General features: G+C 35.7%; 1 protein-coding gene across 3 annotated transcripts in view; it reads left to right on the forward strand.

Annotated features, from left to right (window-relative positions):
- LOC149820666 (vacuolar protein sorting-associated protein 51 homolog) overlaps window positions 1–17,363 on the forward strand; it is a 59,026-nt gene that overhangs the window by 11,782 nt on the left and 29,881 nt on the right. For all 3 annotated transcript variants that reach the window (XM_089983446.1, XM_089983447.1, XM_089983448.1), the window contains 5 exons: window positions 3,510–3,683; window positions 7,410–7,510; window positions 7,634–7,701; window positions 14,633–14,706; window positions 14,844–14,910. In XM_089983446.1, the coding sequence (XP_089839572.1) occupies window positions 3,510–3,683; window positions 7,410–7,510; window positions 7,634–7,701; window positions 14,633–14,706; window positions 14,844–14,910 (484 nt within the window). The remainder of the gene's footprint in view (window positions 1–3,509; window positions 3,684–7,409; window positions 7,511–7,633; window positions 7,702–14,632; window positions 14,707–14,843; window positions 14,911–17,363) is intronic.

A 17,363-nucleotide genomic window follows, 5' to 3' on the forward strand; every position in this document is an offset into this window, starting at 1 on the left:
TAAGCGATTTCATACATTCATGTTGTAGTATACACTTTTTTTTTTCAGATTCAAATAAGTATATCACGTGAGCATCAATTGAACATGCAACTCACCTAAAAACCCTGGATATTTTTCATACAAGTCACAACATGCATAAAAAGAAACCCCTCTTCTTTAAAAACTTTTGTTTTAAAATTTTTATTTTTTATTTTTTAAAAGAAAGAGCACCTGCCCAGTTGGGGCCACATCGAGCCCAGAACAAGTGTCCAGCCGACTACAGCCGACAGTGGGTCGGCTGGGGCCTTAATGGCTGAACAGAAAAAGAAATTCTGTTTAAAATAAATATTTTTTTTTGTTTTTTTTGCTGACAGGGTCCCAGCCGAGCTGAGCTCAGTCGGCTGGGGCTGAACCGACCCAGTTTCTGGAATCACGCTATATATATATACCTCCAACAGATGAGTAAAAATGATAGCTATAATCATCAATTTCATCTGCAGCACTATCCTTTATTACAAGGAACAAAAGGTTGAACTGACAACCCCAAATATTGCTGGGCAATATAAAACACTTGAAATCTTCACAATCATGCTGTTATACATGAGCAGACATTTGAAGTGGATTTTCAGCTTTTGTTACAAACAGATATAGATAAAGAGAGCATTCTATCTTTTTCTAGATATGATATCTTTAGATGTAAACAAATATTAAATTGATGTAATATAAAAACTAAAACCGATTCCCAGGTCATGACATTCAATGTTTTATTTGCATTGAATTATAATTTGTGCTTGTTTTATAGGTCAGAGATAAATCACATCATTGCAAGATAACATCTTACGGATATATGCAAAATTTGATGCCACATGTATATATAACTACTTTACAAACAGGTTAATATATATGAATGGGTGTGGGATTAATGTTTTCCAATTCAATAGTGGTCCAACACACATCTGGAGAGCTGTTTGGGATTGGACAGCAGACTGTCCGGTCCCAGCCAATTGTCTAGGTTGGGACTGGACAGCTGTCCCGAACAAAAAACTGCCAAAAATCCAAAATTTTCACATTAACTGAATATGCGCATATTTTTATTTCCATAGATCTGGTTCGGTTTTAAGAACCACAGCCCCATGTCCACCTGTTCATATATATACTCCTGTCCAGGGGACAGATCTGTCAAGAATGGACAAAATGAACAGCATGGACAGGGGCTCAAATCTGGCCAGATCTGCCCATCATCATGGTGGCTAGATCTGCCCGCTAAAAGCATGGAACATAACTGTCCAGACCTGTCCAAGGTGTCCATACAAAGCAAAAACATATATATATATATATATATATATATAGAGAGAGAGAGAGAGAGAGAGAGAGAGAGAGAGAGAGAGAGAGAGAAACATAAAAACATGCAGAAAAATCGTAGGAATATAAATCTCACATACTCTAACCTTCCTACATCGATTCTCATGGATTAAACCATGAAAGATCAAGATAGAATCCATGGTTCTCCATAAAAATATTGCTTAAAGCTTATTTAGGCTCTTTTTCTCATTCGAGACAAGAGAAAAACCCGTACCTTGTATATAAAATGAAGAAAAACAATGGTAGATGTTGAAAAACGTGGATGGAGGGCTGAAAAAGATCAAATATCCTCTTCTTCCTCCTTTTACCTCTCTTTTCCTTTCTCTCTCCCCCTTCTTTTTTTCCTTCTCTTTCTCTTTTCTCTCTCTTTTTGAAGTCTTTTTATAGGCCCCCATAGAGGAGGTCGTCCTTCCCTTTTTTTCCAGCCCTCTCTAAGAGTTCCCAAAAGGTGGAACTCTCTCTCTCTCTCTCTCTCTTTTAGTTTCCTAATTTTTTTCTAAATACTACCAAATGTTGACTTTTTCATATTTGGTAGTTTTTCTAACTTTATAAACTTTTACAACTCTCTCTTAGGTAGGAATAGGAACTCCTTTAAGAAGTCCTACTCAGTCCTAAACCAAAATTCGGAATTAATATTATTTATTTAATTAATTAATAAATATTAATTAATTAAAAATATTTAAAAACTTTCAAAAATAACCAAAATAACCCTAAAGGCTTCTTAACCCTAATAAACCTCAAAATAAAGCTTTATATTCACTTTAAAGCTAGAAAAACGTTGGGCTTGGATTTAGATCTGGATCCGGATCCAAGATCTAAACCCATATCCAAGAACGAAAATGGATCAAGATCTGGATCAAATCCAAATTTAAGTAGGACTTAAATAAGACCCAAATCCATATTAGTTCGGATAGTAGGCCTTGGATCCAATCCGATCCAACTCCGGATTTGTCTCGACAAACTGTTCAATTTTTAGAAAAACGTTATTTTTTGGCTCAAATGTAACCCGAATCAAGAAAAATAAAATATCGTTGCGCTCATAATTCCGAGACGCATCCAACGACATATAACACGAATATCAAATTTCGAATTTCGCTCGAAAATAACCTGAATTTCGCTTGAATTTAAAGGTCGAAAATAAAACTTTTTCTCACGTTTTGATTGGCTCGTTTAGACCTAGTTGATGAGATCTGAGTCAAACTCAGACTAAAAAACATCAATCTAAAATTGAGGTTCAAACGTATTTTCTCCCAGACTTGGCCAAAATTTCGAAAATCTCATATTTAACTAAGTGTGAAAATAAGCGAAGAGAGTGTTAAAAAGTGTATATATATTGTGTACATACCAATGTATATACACTTAGTATATATGTATATTATATATATATATATTTATATAATATATATTTTTATTTATTTTTCATTCATTTATTTATTTTTTTAGTATCTAGTTCCATTTGAACTAGACTTAAACTAGTCAACATATTGTTGACTAGTTTGAGAGCCGTTGGAGCTAGTCCAATGGCTACAAATGGAGCCATTGGACTAGTTCGAAGGACTCTCTTTTGTGTCTCTTAGCTGTATTCCAAGAGCTCATTCATGTGTATAAATGGGGGTCATCCCCCTCCCATTGTATTAATGCTTTTTAAGCATTTATGTGAAATTAAATAAAGATTATTCATTTTATTCTTGTGCTTCTTATTTGTGCCCTTTGGTGGGTTTTGGTTAATGCGTCTTTTATAGACACAAACGTTTGTGTTCTTGTTGAAAGCTGGTATTTCATTACATGCTAATCATCAAAATGATCTTCTTTTCCTTTTTGTTCTACTATGTATTAAAATCTCTGATGTTGATGCTCAACAACATAAACTAATTTCTTGAGATACATGCTAGAAAGTGTCATATTCTAGTCAATTAATTATGCATTATTTCTGTCTTCATTCTTGGAGCTACATATGGTAAATGTTTGAGCTCATGTTCATGGTTAGCAGATAAAATCTTCTTCTGGTCATTTTTCTTTGGTTTGAACAATGAGCTAAACTGTCTTTTTGCTATTTATTTAATGAATTGGATCACTGCTGAATTACAAAAGTACCTTGTTTCCTTGACTGCACTTTCTGGTTAGATTTTCTGTGAAGGAATACTCTCATTTTTGGTGCTTGTTGCCAGGTAGACAGCTTAAAGACAAAACTACTTGAAGACAAGTTAGACCACTTCCTCTCTAAACTTCAGAGAGAAGCTCAAGAGAACAACTCTACTTCTTTTGATTCTGGTGGTCCTGCCAAAATTATAAGCCTTTCTGATTCTCATGGACTGACATCTCCAAGCAATAGCACAAACCAGGTAGCAGAGCCTTGAATTTCAAACTTATTGGTCAAACTCATAAGAAAAAAAGAAAAGGTGTGAAAAGACTAATTCCCAATATGTTTTAGGGAGAATTTGGCTGACCTTCGAAACATTGTTTTGGGAGCCATTCTCAAAACAATGTTTTGAATGTGTTTCGTTTCTTCAGTCCCAAAGAGGCATTTTCATAATATAGTTTTTTAACAAAAAGAAATTAATGTTAATAATAATAATAATGCAGTTATGTCACATAGGTGCGGGTGTGAATGCTGGTGTGGATACGGCGATGCGGCACCTTAAAAAAACTTGGGTGCAGGGGTGCGGGAAGGGTGTGTGTATATATATATATATATATATAATTTTTAACACTTTTAAATTAACACTAATGAAAAAAAATAGTTATCATGTCATCAATTCATCATGCATAAATTCACGCAATAAATCAAATTAACAATCTATAATTGCTATTCCTCATCAATAAAAGTAACACCACACTGGTGCAGAGGTGTGGATATATATATATATATATATATATTATATACATATATGTGTGTGTGTGTGTACGTATATGTGTGTGCATTTATGTATTTATATATAATATAGATAAAACTAGACTTGATTAGGGTTAACTGAATCTACTTTTGGACAAAAATGGACCTCAGTGTGGTTGACTTCACCTGACACAAAGGAAGCCATGCCTTGTTAGGAGAGTCCGTGTTACATAGTAATGGAGGTGACAGGGCAACACTCAAGCAACATTATATGATTTGATCCTCAGAAATGAATGTGAAAGGGTCTACCAAAAATAAATTAGTGTTAAGCCACTTAGTTGAAGCGTATTCCTTTCCAACCGGATGTGCCACCAAGCATATATCAACCACCATCTCTGAATGAAGTTCCCCTGCTTGCTATTCCTCAACGATCGGGAACCCAAAAGGATATCCCTAATGTATGAACCAAGGTTGTAAGTATTGTATAGTTACTCGTATCGGTCAGGTCCAAAACAAGATACGTATCATATTGTATTGTAAAAAATCATGAATTTTTAATAAAAAAATTCAAAATTTCTAAAAAATTACCAAAAATTCTAAAAAAAATCATAACACATGCAACAATGATGAATTGCACAAAATGCAACCATAAAATCACATAAGCATTTATGTATCTATAAACTACATAAGACATCGTAACCAAGTTTTTTAAAAATAACACATGAAATAATAACCAAGTTTTAAAAAAATATACCACTGATCATCATCATCATCATTATCTTCTTCTTCTTCTCTTTTTTTGACATTCACATCATCTCCAATGTACATTGTTCTTCATTATCTACGTCCTGAGCTCCTTCCACGTTTATCCACTAAATGTCTTCTTCATTGAAAATGCCTGCTTCTTCTTAAACTCATGCATCCAATACATCAAATTTTTTCAAACTAATGGGATTAAATTGCTCTTTATGCCTTCTTGATGATAACTTTTCTATTTGCCTAAAAAGATGACATGAAAAAGTTGGATTTTGTATAATATAAAAACTTTAAATAAACACATGAAAAAGAGAAATAAACTTTATAAATTTATATACCTTTGTCTCAACCTTAAATTGTAGCGAACGTAGACGAGGTCATTGAGCCTTTGTGCTCCAATCTATTTATTCGTTTTGTATGTATTTGCTCAAAGACGCTCCAATTTCTCTCGCATCCACTTGCACTACACATTTGGCTAATAATGCGAATGACAAAAGCTCTTAAGTTTGAAACATCACTTCCAAACTTGGTCCACCATATGTCTGGAAAAAATAAGAAAATGAGAAATCAATAAGACAATAACAAATATAAAGTATAATCATATTAAACATTATAACTAAATAACAATATAAAATTAAAATTGAAATAGACGAAATAAATTATATGAACGCATCGTGGCACGATTTCACATTATTAGCCACGATGCTTCCAGCAAGGTCTCCTTGAATATACATACCTTTCATTAAGAATCATGCTTCATTTGCCTTCTTAAATTTGGCTAGATTAGCACAAATTTTGAGATCTACATTATTCATGAACCATGCCAATATTTTGGCATACTCACTTTCCCAATCTTCAACTTTGGATTGGTATTCTTTGATGGCCTTGGCTTTTTCTTTATCATTCAAGGTTTTTTCTTTATTTTCTTCCTTCTTGGTGAGCTTTAGTTAAGGTTCTAGAACCGTGCCACATACATATCCCCAAAGTTTCATACCTTTGAGGTTGTTTTCCATAGCGGCCACTCATATTATATAATTGGTCCCATTCAATTTGAATGAGAGATCAATCTTTTCATTCTTATCGGCCGTTACGGAAGAAAGGAAGGAGAGAAGACAGGAACAAGTGTGCAAAACACAAGCACACAAAAAACAAAACAAGAGAAAGTCCCAAGAGTGCTCAAATACCTAAGGGCTTTGATACTATGTAATGAAACACTAGTGGAAAGAACAATGTCACAAAGTGACTACAATGAATACACAATAAGCCACACAATAAACAAGAAGCCATTAATTGAAAAAATACAATAAGCCACAAAGGGCTAAACACCAAACATACACAATATTTGAGAGAGAGCTTAAAATATAAAGAATACTATATTGAAATGCTTTAGAAAGCATTAGTAAGGAGTGGGGGCAAAGGCCCCTATTTATACACATTATGGGACTAAGGGGGCTCCTTAGTTGTCAGGCGCTGGGTGGTGAGCCTCTAAAAAGACCTAGGTGGAGCCTAGGCGGTACTCAAAATGAAAAAAACATAAAAAACATAATAAGAAACATGTATACAGCATAAAATCAATCAATAATAAGCAATAGACAAATAATATGTCGTTAAACATTGTAAAACAATTATATTACATAACCTTAACCTTCTCAAACAAATTAAGAATAAATTAACAATTGAATAAACAAATCATACAACTATCAATGTCAATGAACAATACACAAAAAATAAAATCATGTATACAAAAAAATTAACAAACAATAGACAAATAATGTATTTTTCTTCTCAACAATAGACATAATACAAGCAATAGACAAATAGTATGTCTTCTTCTTCTTATTCTTTTCAACAATAGACATAATACAAGCAATAGACAAATAATGTCTTCTCTTTCTTCTTCTCCTCCTCCTCGAAGAAGAAAACAAATGATATGTCTTAAAGAAAAACCTTAAAAAAAAGCCTAGGCAGTGACAACCTAAGCGCAATATAAGGCCTCACCGCTCAGCTGGTGGGGCTGCGCCTAGGCGCCACCTTTGACAAGTAAGGCAGGCTCCCATAGAGTCATTGGGAGCCCCCAATGGTCACATTTGTGACTGTTGGGGAGGGTCTCAATGACTCTATCAGGTTGACCCTCTTGCCTCTATACAAATGAAAAAAGACAAAAATAAAGAAAAAGACAACTAAGTCCCTAGTGCACATGTCCATTTACGTAATAAAGAAAAAGACTAAATTTCCCTTAGTGGGCATTACAAAGGACATAAGCAAACAAATATATATATATATATATATATATATATATATATATATATATATATATATATATATATATATATATATATATTTAACACGTCTCCAAAACCATGATTCATGCCTTTAATTTTTGTCTTGTAGTTTCTTTTTCTTCTAATTCTGAGCAAGTTTTCTATAATAGGCTTGTCTCCAAGAGCATGATGCATGTATTGTTATATATTATGTCCAGGCTTCCATTGGTGAACTAGCTAAGATGGTTCGTGCTTATCGAGTGATTTTCCCTGATTCTGAAAGGCACCTCATAGAAATCACAAAGGCTCTTTTCTCCAAGTACAATTCTACCACTGCCACTTTTAGTGTCTGCGGGACTTGGAGGCTTTGTCATTTTGGTTGAAAGCATTCAAGATCCAACCTATGGCTGACATATTCTTTATTTGTTACTTTTTGTGTTAGGCGTTTCAAAACTATTCAGCAGAACATAAAGACGAATATTAATGCGTCAGATCTGTTGATGATGCTTAGTAATTACTTCATCCCTGAAATTTTGCTTTGGTAATGAATGTGTTCATCATGCTATAATGCATATTGCTAGTCATAGCTATTTGTGTTGCCATATCTTGTTACTTTTTTCCTGTTGGCAAGTTTGCATACTTGTAGTGACAAAGTTTATATGCAACATGTTCAATTCATTTTTGGCCCAGTTGTTTTTCTTTTGTTAATCTTAGGTCGTTAATTGTTCTTTAAATTCTATTGGTCTCACTATTTGTATTCTCGCAAAGAACATATGAGGTTGGAGTTTCTTGAATAGGAATGGAGCATTTTTTACTCACCATCCAGCATGGTTGTAGGCCTAGTGACATTTTTAATGAATTTCTGGTCATTAGAGTCATTTTAATGTTAATATCAGTCTATACTATGGTAACATTTGAGCTCAACTATGAAGATCAGAGAATGACTGAACTATACATCCTTTGACATCTGCAAGCGAACAGAACCACATAAACATGAAACCACACATGCCTACGGGCTCACTAGCTTAAGGTAGGTGGCACCCAATCTGACAAGTCAACAATCAACTTATAATTTGACATGAAACTAATCCCAAATGGTATCAAATTGCTTTGCACAAATTGTATCTGTTTATAACTGTATCCAATATAATACTTTAAGAGCAGACTTGGCAGCAGGCAAGGGGACCAAAACTATCAAAAACAAAGGATCTTGTGATAAGTATCACAATAATGTAACTGTAAAAGTATCTTCAACAAGATACTTTAGTCGATAACACAACAACCTTAAGAATAAATGTGTGAACATACACACCCAAGAACACTTGTGCACAACAAACACAACACACCGAATCACAAATGTGCACTTGCACCCATAAGTTTCATAAACACTAAAGAGGTTGGGCTATAATCCCAAATCCCTTGAAAAAATACAAGAGGAGCTGCCCATATATATAGGGCTTTGGAGGAGGCCTTGGGAGGGGCTCCACATAGTCGTTGGAGCCCCTCCAACGGTCACAAATGTGACCGTTGGAGGGGTCCAACGACTAGTGGGTTGGGCCCCTCCCAATGCATGTACAATGCATTAAATGAAAAAGCAAAAATAAATAAAAAAGAAAAAAGAAAAAAAAGAAAATACAAAAAACATATTCTTGAAAAAGAATATGTGTAAAATTCCTAAACTACCCTTATTATGACTATATATATTTTATATATATAATTGGTAAATACATATACATATATTATATATATGTATATGTATTACCTTATATATATAAAATATATATACGAAATTACAAGTTTGATTACATAATTTAACACCCCCCCTCAAACTTAGGGCAAGATGACCGATAGTTTGCCAAGAAGGAAGTTGAACCGCGGAGCGCACAAGGCTTTAGTAAAGAAATCTGCCAACTGATATTCGGACGTGACATAAGGAAGATCGATAACTCCTCGGAGATATGCTTCACGAACATAGTGACAATCCATTTCGATGTGTTTTGTCCGTTCATGAAAGGTGTGGTTCTTTGCAATGTAGATTGCACTTTTGTTGTCGCAACATAGCTTGGTGGGTCCTTCAATTTTGATCCCCATGTCTTCTAGCAGTTGGTGAATCCAAACAATCTCCATAGTAGTAGTGGCCATGGCACGATATTCAGCTTCAGTTGAGGAGAGCGACACCTTTTGTTGCTTCTTGCATCTCCACGAAATTAGTGAGTCTCCTAAGAACACACAAAAACCAGTGGTGGAGTGACGGTTATTTGGATCACCTCCCCAATCAGAGTCAGTATAAACAATCAATTTTAAGTCAGAGGAAGAGGACAAAAAAACTCTCTTATTTAGAGTACCCTTTATGTATCTTACGACCCGTAAGATGGCACTCATGTGAACGGATGTAGGCGCATGCTGAAACTGACTTGCAGTATGGACTGCATGGGATATATCTGGTCTGGTAATACTCAGATACATCAGAGATCCTACAAGCTGTCTGTAGGGTGTAGGATCCAACAGGGGAACTCCATCATCAATTTTCATCTTTGCTCCTACAACCGCAGGAGTTTCACACAGCTTCTCATCTGTAATACCTGACCTGTCAATGATCTCAGAAGCAAGCTTAGTTTGAGATAAGAAATATCCTCTAAGAGAGTATGCCACTTCAATTCCCAAAAAATAAGTTAAAAAACCCAAGTCAGACATTTCAAATTTATCTTTTAAGATAGATTTTATACTTTTAACCCCGTTAGAATCACTTCCAGTGATGAGCATGTCATCAACATACAGAAGTAAAATTACAATCCCTGCATTGGATTTTCTAACAAATAGAGCAGTGTCAGTAAAACAAGAGGAAAAACCATTCTCAATCATAACAGAGTTAAATCTATCATACCAAGCCTTGGGAGCTTGTTTTAGGCCATAGAGTGCTTTCTGATGACGAAGCACCTTTCCCTTAGGAGTCTCCATTCCAGGAGGAGCATTCATGTAGACTTCTTCGCTTAAATCGCCATTTAAAAAGGCATTTTTCACATACATTTGATAGATGTTCCATTTGTTGATAGAGGCAACGGTTATAAGACATCGAACAGTGACCATACGAGCTACAGGAGCAAAAGTTTCTTCATAGTCAATACCATATTCTTGACTATATCCTTTTGCAACCAAGCGAGCTTTATACCTTTCAAGGGATCCATCACTTTTAGTTTTTACTTTAAAAACCCATCTGCACCCTATTGTTTTCTTGCCTTTAGGAAGATTTTGGAATTCCCAGGTTTTGGCTCTTCTCAGAGCCTCAAGTTCATTGTTCATGGCATTAATCCATTCAGGGCATTTACGTGCTTCTTCAAAATTTCTAGGTTCTATATAAGAGTGGATGGCACTAAGGCAGGCTCTATATCTTGGGGAGAAAGAGTCATAGGAAATGAACCTAGAAGGAGGCCTTCTACTTCTCTCAGTTCTACGAGGGATTACTTCATTCTGAGAGGCACTGGGACTGGCATCATTATATCTGTCAAGAGCACTCCTAAAGTTGTTTTGATCTCTATGAGAGTAGGTGATAGGGTCTCTAGGTAATTCAATAGGTTGATGTGACGAAGGAGACAAGGAGATGTTTTCCTCGGTTTCAAGTTCATTTGGGTTACTTTGATCTGATTCATTATCACTAGTATCATCGTCCTTATTCAATAAATCAAATAAAAAAGAATAATCCATATTTTCATTATGGGGGTCACAACGTTCAAATCCACTAACATTTTCCAAAAAACTCACGTTCCTGGAAACATACAATTTATCACTTTTGATATCATAACAATGAAACCCCTTTTGGGTTTCAGAATAGCCAAGAAAGGCACAAGGAATGGCTTTTGGAGAAAGTTTGTCATTCTTATCAGTAAGAACAAAACACTTACACCCAAAGACCCTTAACCTGCTATAATCAGGTTCCTTATCATACAGTTTTTCAAAGGGAGAAATTTTGTTTAAATTTTTCGATGGAAGTCGGTTTATGAGATAGACAGAGGTAAGGGCTGCCTCAGCCCAAAGATTTTTTGGAATGTTTTGAGAAATGAGCAAAGTCCTAGTTGTTTCAATGATGTGCCGGTGTTTTCGTTCGGCTAACCCATTTTGTTGAGGGGTTTTCGGACATGATTTTTGGTGAAGAATTCCAAAATTTTCAAGATAACTCTTAAATTCATTTGAGAGGTATTCTCCTCCAGAGTCAGACCTAAAGATTTTTAAACATCCATTGAATTGATTTGAAATCATCATGTGAAAACTTTTAAAGGTTGAAAAAACTTCATGTTTATGTTTAAGGAAATAGATCCAACAAAACCTAGTATAGTCATCCACAAAGATCACATAATATGAAAAACCTCCTTTTGACATTACCGGAGCCGGTCCCCATACATCGGAATGGACAATTTCAAATGGTTTTGTCGTAAACATGGATCTTTGAGGAAAAGGCAAACATTTCATTTTCCCAAGAATGCATTCATTACACAAAAAGTCATTTTTACAAAGATGTTTAACAAAATGCAAATACGAGATTTTAACAATATTGGGATGACCCAATCTCTTATGCCATACATGAATGTCTTTGTTTTGGACGACGTTGCAAAATTGACTCTTGGGAACTTGAAGAAAATCTACGTAGTAGAGGTCTCCTCTTCTAGAGCCTTCCCCAATCAATCTCCCGGACTGGCGATCCTGTATCCAACATTTATTAGAAGAAAATTTTATATCGCAACCATGGTCCGAGAGTTGGGAAACGGAAAGAAGATTTAGGTTAAGGTTTGGGATAAAACGAATTTTTGGAACAAAGAAGTCTTGTTTTTCAAAATTACCTATTCCTTTAATCTCAAGAGATGTACCGTCCGCGGTTGATACAAAGGATGGAAAAGCACTTTTAGAAAAATTTGAAAGAGTGTAATAACTAGGGGTCATGTGAAAGGATGCCCCGGAATCTAAAAACCAAGATGTCTTACCGGGGGAAGAGGATGACATAGCGGCTCCGGAAGTACCTCCCTTGAGAAGAGGTTGTAGGGCTTCCACGATTTGTTGAAGAGAAAGAGACTCACTTGATAAAGGGGGTCGTTCTTCAACTTGAGATGCCATAGCCGTTGCAATCAATTTCTTCCATTTAGGACACAAGGGTTTGATATGTCCGGGTTCTTTACAATGATAGCAAGTTACTTTGCTATAGTCTCTTTTGCCATACCGATCATTTCCTCCTTGACCTTGATTCTTGAAATGAGGAGGTCTATAGGTCCTCATGTTATTTCCCGGTCTTGACACGGCATTAGCCATTTCACCATCTTCTTGAGTAGAAGAAGTAACAAGAATGCTAGGGTTATTTTTGCCAATCCCCATACGGGTTTCTTCACCACTTAGCTTGGTGATAACATCTTCGAGTGAGGGGGATGTGAAGGCGGAGAGAAGAGAGGACCGAACTTGTTCAAATTCGGGTCTAAGGCCTTTTAAAAAATTGAAGAACCGGTCTTCTTCAAGTTGTTTGTGCCTCAATTCGATAGCCTCACCACTCCATTTAGGTTCAAGAATTGCGAGCTCGTCCCAAATAGAGGATAATTCGGCAAAGTACTCCCGAATGGTCATGTCATTTTGTTGGAGAGTCAAAGCCCTCTTTTGAAGAAAATACTTGTGGGATAGATCTCTTGAGGTGTACATTTTCTCAAGATATACCCAAGCTTCGGAAGCCCTTTTAAATTTGATGATGTTGGCATTTATCTTGGTCTCAACGGATCAGAAAATCCAAGATAATATCTTGAAGTTCTTCATTTCCCAATCATCATGTTTCTTAGAATACTCTTCAAGGGCCTTTTGTCTTTCATCCCCTTCAAGAATCTTAATATCACCTCCTTCAACAATGGTAATTTTGGGTTCCGGTTCCGGTATGGATCCATAAACGTAACCCCAAAGCCCCTTTCCTTTAATATGAGCTTCCATATTACCGGCCCAAACATGATAGTTTGAGCCATTAAGCTTAAACCCAAGAGAGAAATGGGAGTCTTTTTCGCCCATTAGAGAGGAAAGAATGCAAGAGATAGTATGTACCTTAATTACTTTTTGCGTCTTTCTTGACAAAAGGAGCTCCTAAAATATTGCTCGAAGAAGATGATCCTCTTTGATTTCAAAAAACTTGAAGGCACGCTTCCCGAGGAATGCAAAAGAAGGCGAGTCACAATTCTTCTTCTTCAACGAGGCTCTGATACCATGTAAAAGTATCTTCAACAAGATACTTTAGTCGATAACACAACAACCTTAAGAATAAATGTGTGAACATACACACCCAAGAACACTTGTGCACAACAAACACAACACACCGAATCACAAATGTGCACTTGCACCCATAAGTTTCATAAACACTAAAGAGGTTGGGCTATAATCCCAAATCCCTTGAAAAAATACAAGAGGAGCTGCCCATATATATAGGGCTTTGGAGGAGGCCTTGGGAGGGGCTCCACATAGTCGTTGGAGCCCCTCCAACGGTCACAAATGTGACCGTTGGAGGGGTCCAACGACTAGTGGGTTGGGCCCCTCCCAATGCATGTACAATGCATTAAATGAAAAAGCAAAAATAAATAAAAAAGAAAAAAGAAAAAAAAGAAAATACAAAAAACATATTCTTGAAAAAGAATGTGTAAAATTCCTAAACTACCCTTACTATGACTATATATATTTTATATATATAATTGGTAAATACATATACATATATTATATATATGTATATGTATTACCTTATATATATAAAATATATATACGAAATTACAAGTTTGATTACATAATTTAACAGTAACATGATATTTTATTGACACTATTATGATTATGATGAAGAAAGTGGTCATTTCAATAGATGAGATTTGCAAGCCTCTATTCCCAAGTGAAAGACCACTTCAATAGCTTTTAGCTAATGTTGATGTTAATCAATGCTTGGATCTAGCAAATGGTGTTTTATTGTATATGTGAGTGTTTGTTTGAGTTGACGGTAAAATTTTGTCAAGATGTTATACTTTTTGTCTTCTTCCATGCATATGCTTTTTTTAATATATATTTCTGTTGAGATGATAAAAGCCCTTAAACAGATTTGTGCAATATCTTCTCTTCCAATTTGATGGATGCCTTTTTCAAGATCCTTTCTTATTTTGTGAAAGAGTAAAAGATTGTACTAAAACGTAAAGATATGTGTGATGAGAGTGCTATTAATTGTTATCATTTAGCTTCTTTATTATGCTTGCTAACCTCGCTTTCCAGTTTTATGAGGACTGGGCGACATTTCTTTGCCAAGTTTGTCTTGTTTTCAGTTTTGTAAAGCTCAAATATGTCTATTCATATGGTTATGTTGCATGTCCTGTTCATTTATTTGGATTGGATTAGTTTGTGGCTTTAGTAAATAGCATTCTAGACCCTGATGTGGTGCCTTGCGGAATACTTGCAGGAGTTATTTGGACTGATGTGACAGTGATGGATGAAGTTTTGCCTGAAGCAGCTCTCTGCATTTTCTCTTTAGAGGTCTCTCTCTCTCTCTTAATTGATGCTTGTGTCGTATGTTAATGTTCTACATGCTTGTGAGGTTCTGTTTAGCACATATGCTTTCCGTCGTACTCTACTTTCTGTATCACGAGTTAACATCTTCTCTAGTTCTTCAGGTTTCCCGTGCTGTTGTAAACCAGTATGTCACCAACTCATTCGCTCAGCTGCTATCTCAAGTCTCGGGTAAATTTTCTGGCTTAGTCATAAATATGTTATTGTAATTTCTGCTTATATTTTCCCAGGAGATTGTGTTGTGTGGGAGTGAAACCCAAACAAGTAAAAAGTATGTGGTCTTTTTAAATTGATACATAACACATAAAAACTTTCATTCAACATGAATCAAGAATTTGATAGAGAAAACAGTGACCTTGACAGGTATCCAGCAAGGTCAGTAACCAAAGGAAGAATAAGAAGAAAAGAAAACAGTGAGCTTGATGGGTATCCAACAGGTCAGTGGCACCTGGAATCTATCTTTGTTAGAGAACCCACTTCAGTGGTGGTGCAAGTTGTCACACCTTTAATCCTCTATTTGGTTGTGTTCTTTAGAGAAGAAGGCTCACAGGAATCAGGATAGTGGGCTATAGTTATGTGGCATTTTCTAATTGATTGGCTTAGATGAGGGAAGTACTGTTTATATATATATATATTCTGTAATTCCGATGTATTGCCTGATAGGGGTATTTTGGTCTTTTCACTTGTATAATAAGTTGTTTATTAGAAACAACTTATTTTTCTTTTTCTTTTTTATATTTTTTATTCTTTCCTTTTGAGGTACCTTGGGGACCCCACCATTGGAGTCGTTGGGGCCCCTAGCAATCATAAATATGATCGTTGGGAGCTCCCCAACGACTCCAAGTGTGGGGAGCTCCCAAGGGCTTCCTCTCTTTTTTCTTGTATATATATAGGGGTGTCCCCCCTTCATTTGTAAGTAGTTATCTTTCTCTCAGTCTCTATAATATTTATGTTTTTTGCCTTTTCCCTTCGTGGATTTATGTGTGCACTTAAAGTGTTTATTTTCTCTCTTTGTTTCTTGTCCATTGTTGGACTTGTAAGTCTTCTACACAATATTTGTATTTTCACTTACTTCATTACATGGTATCAGAGCCATTTGGGTTCTCTTGATCTTAGAAGTCTTTTTTGTGGCATTTAAAAATTGTGACAAAGGTACTATTATTCTCTTTGTCTCAATCTTCTTCTTATCAACATGTTGCATGAATCAAGGGTGGAGCTCTCCTTCAAGCTCAATGGATCAAATTACTTGACGTGGGCATCAGCTATAGGCAATCACCTTAGAGAGAAGAAACTTTGGGGCCTTGTGATAGAAACCTCTCTTGAACCATCATTGAAGCTCATCAAAATTGAAGGTGTTGAAAAAACTCTCACTCGAGAGGGTCGCCTTAAAGTCATTCATGATCATCAAGTAAAGATAGAAGATTGAGAAAGTAATCACGCTAAGATTTTGACATGGCTTATGAACAATGTTGACATAAGGATTTGTGCCAGCATTGCTGAGTTTAGAAGAGCCAATGAAGCTTGGTTCTTCCTTTAATGGTATGTATACCCAAAAGGATCTTGTTAGACAATATTTTTGTCAAGATAAAATTAGATCCACTAAACAAGGAGACATGTGTGCCCGTGATTATTTTAGTACTTTGTCTCCTCTTTGGGATGAATTAGCTCTTCTTGAGCCTAAATGGGTGTCTCCAGAAGACATTGAAATAAGAAGAGAGCAAGTTGAAAAAGAACAATTTTTTCAATTCCTTCATGGTTTAAGACCGGAATTTGAACAAGTGAGGGCATCTCTTCTTTATAGGGGCAAGGCTATGCTTATTTAAGATGCTCTTGCCGAAGTATGCAAAAAAAAAACCCTGCCTTGGCATGACTCATAAGAATGATGATATTTTGGCCGTTACTAGGCCGGGTTCTAATGTAAAAACTTATAAGCCACCTCACTTTGCAAAAACTAATAACTATGGAAATGGACCCAACTATAATAGTGGTTATAGGAAGGGTGTCACTTGCCATTATTGTAATGAACCGGGACATATTAGACCGATATGTCTTAAGCTTAGGGGTAAAGTTGCTTCTGTTGGTGAAATTATATCGAAGAAAGAAGAAGCAAACAAAATTGGAGGAGATATTAAAGATACACTTAATCAAATATCAGAGGCACTTCAACAACTTCTCAAATCATCTTTAACTTTGGGTGTCGCCATTGCATCGTCCTCATCTCCTCCAAATATGTAGATTCTTGACTCCGGTGCCTTTTTTCATGTGACACCGCATAAGAATGTTTTTTTTATGTTTATCCTAATCCTTCCCCATCTTATGTTTCAACGACCGATGAAACTTTTTTGAAAATAGAAAGTATTAGAACACTTGATTCAAAACATTCTCAAAATTTTCTAGTTCCAAAAGTAAATTTAAATATATTTTTCGTCTCTCAAAATTTTGATCATGGTTGCAAAGTTTTCTTGAAACCACGATTGAGTACGCAGGAACCGAGAGAGAGTCTATCTTTCTATTAGGGTTTAATCTCTACTTAAATAGAGATTAAACAAGAGCACCAAATTACAAAAATAACCCTCACACAATATATAATAACACGTAAACCCAAAATGCCCTTATAGCATGTC

The sequence above is a fragment of the Nuphar pumila genome, chromosome 12 (assembly GCF_984573655.1).
Source record: "Nuphar pumila chromosome 12, dmNupPumi1.hap1.1, whole genome shotgun sequence".
Lineage (NCBI taxonomy): Eukaryota > Viridiplantae > Streptophyta > Magnoliopsida > Nymphaeales > Nymphaeaceae > Nuphar > Nuphar pumila.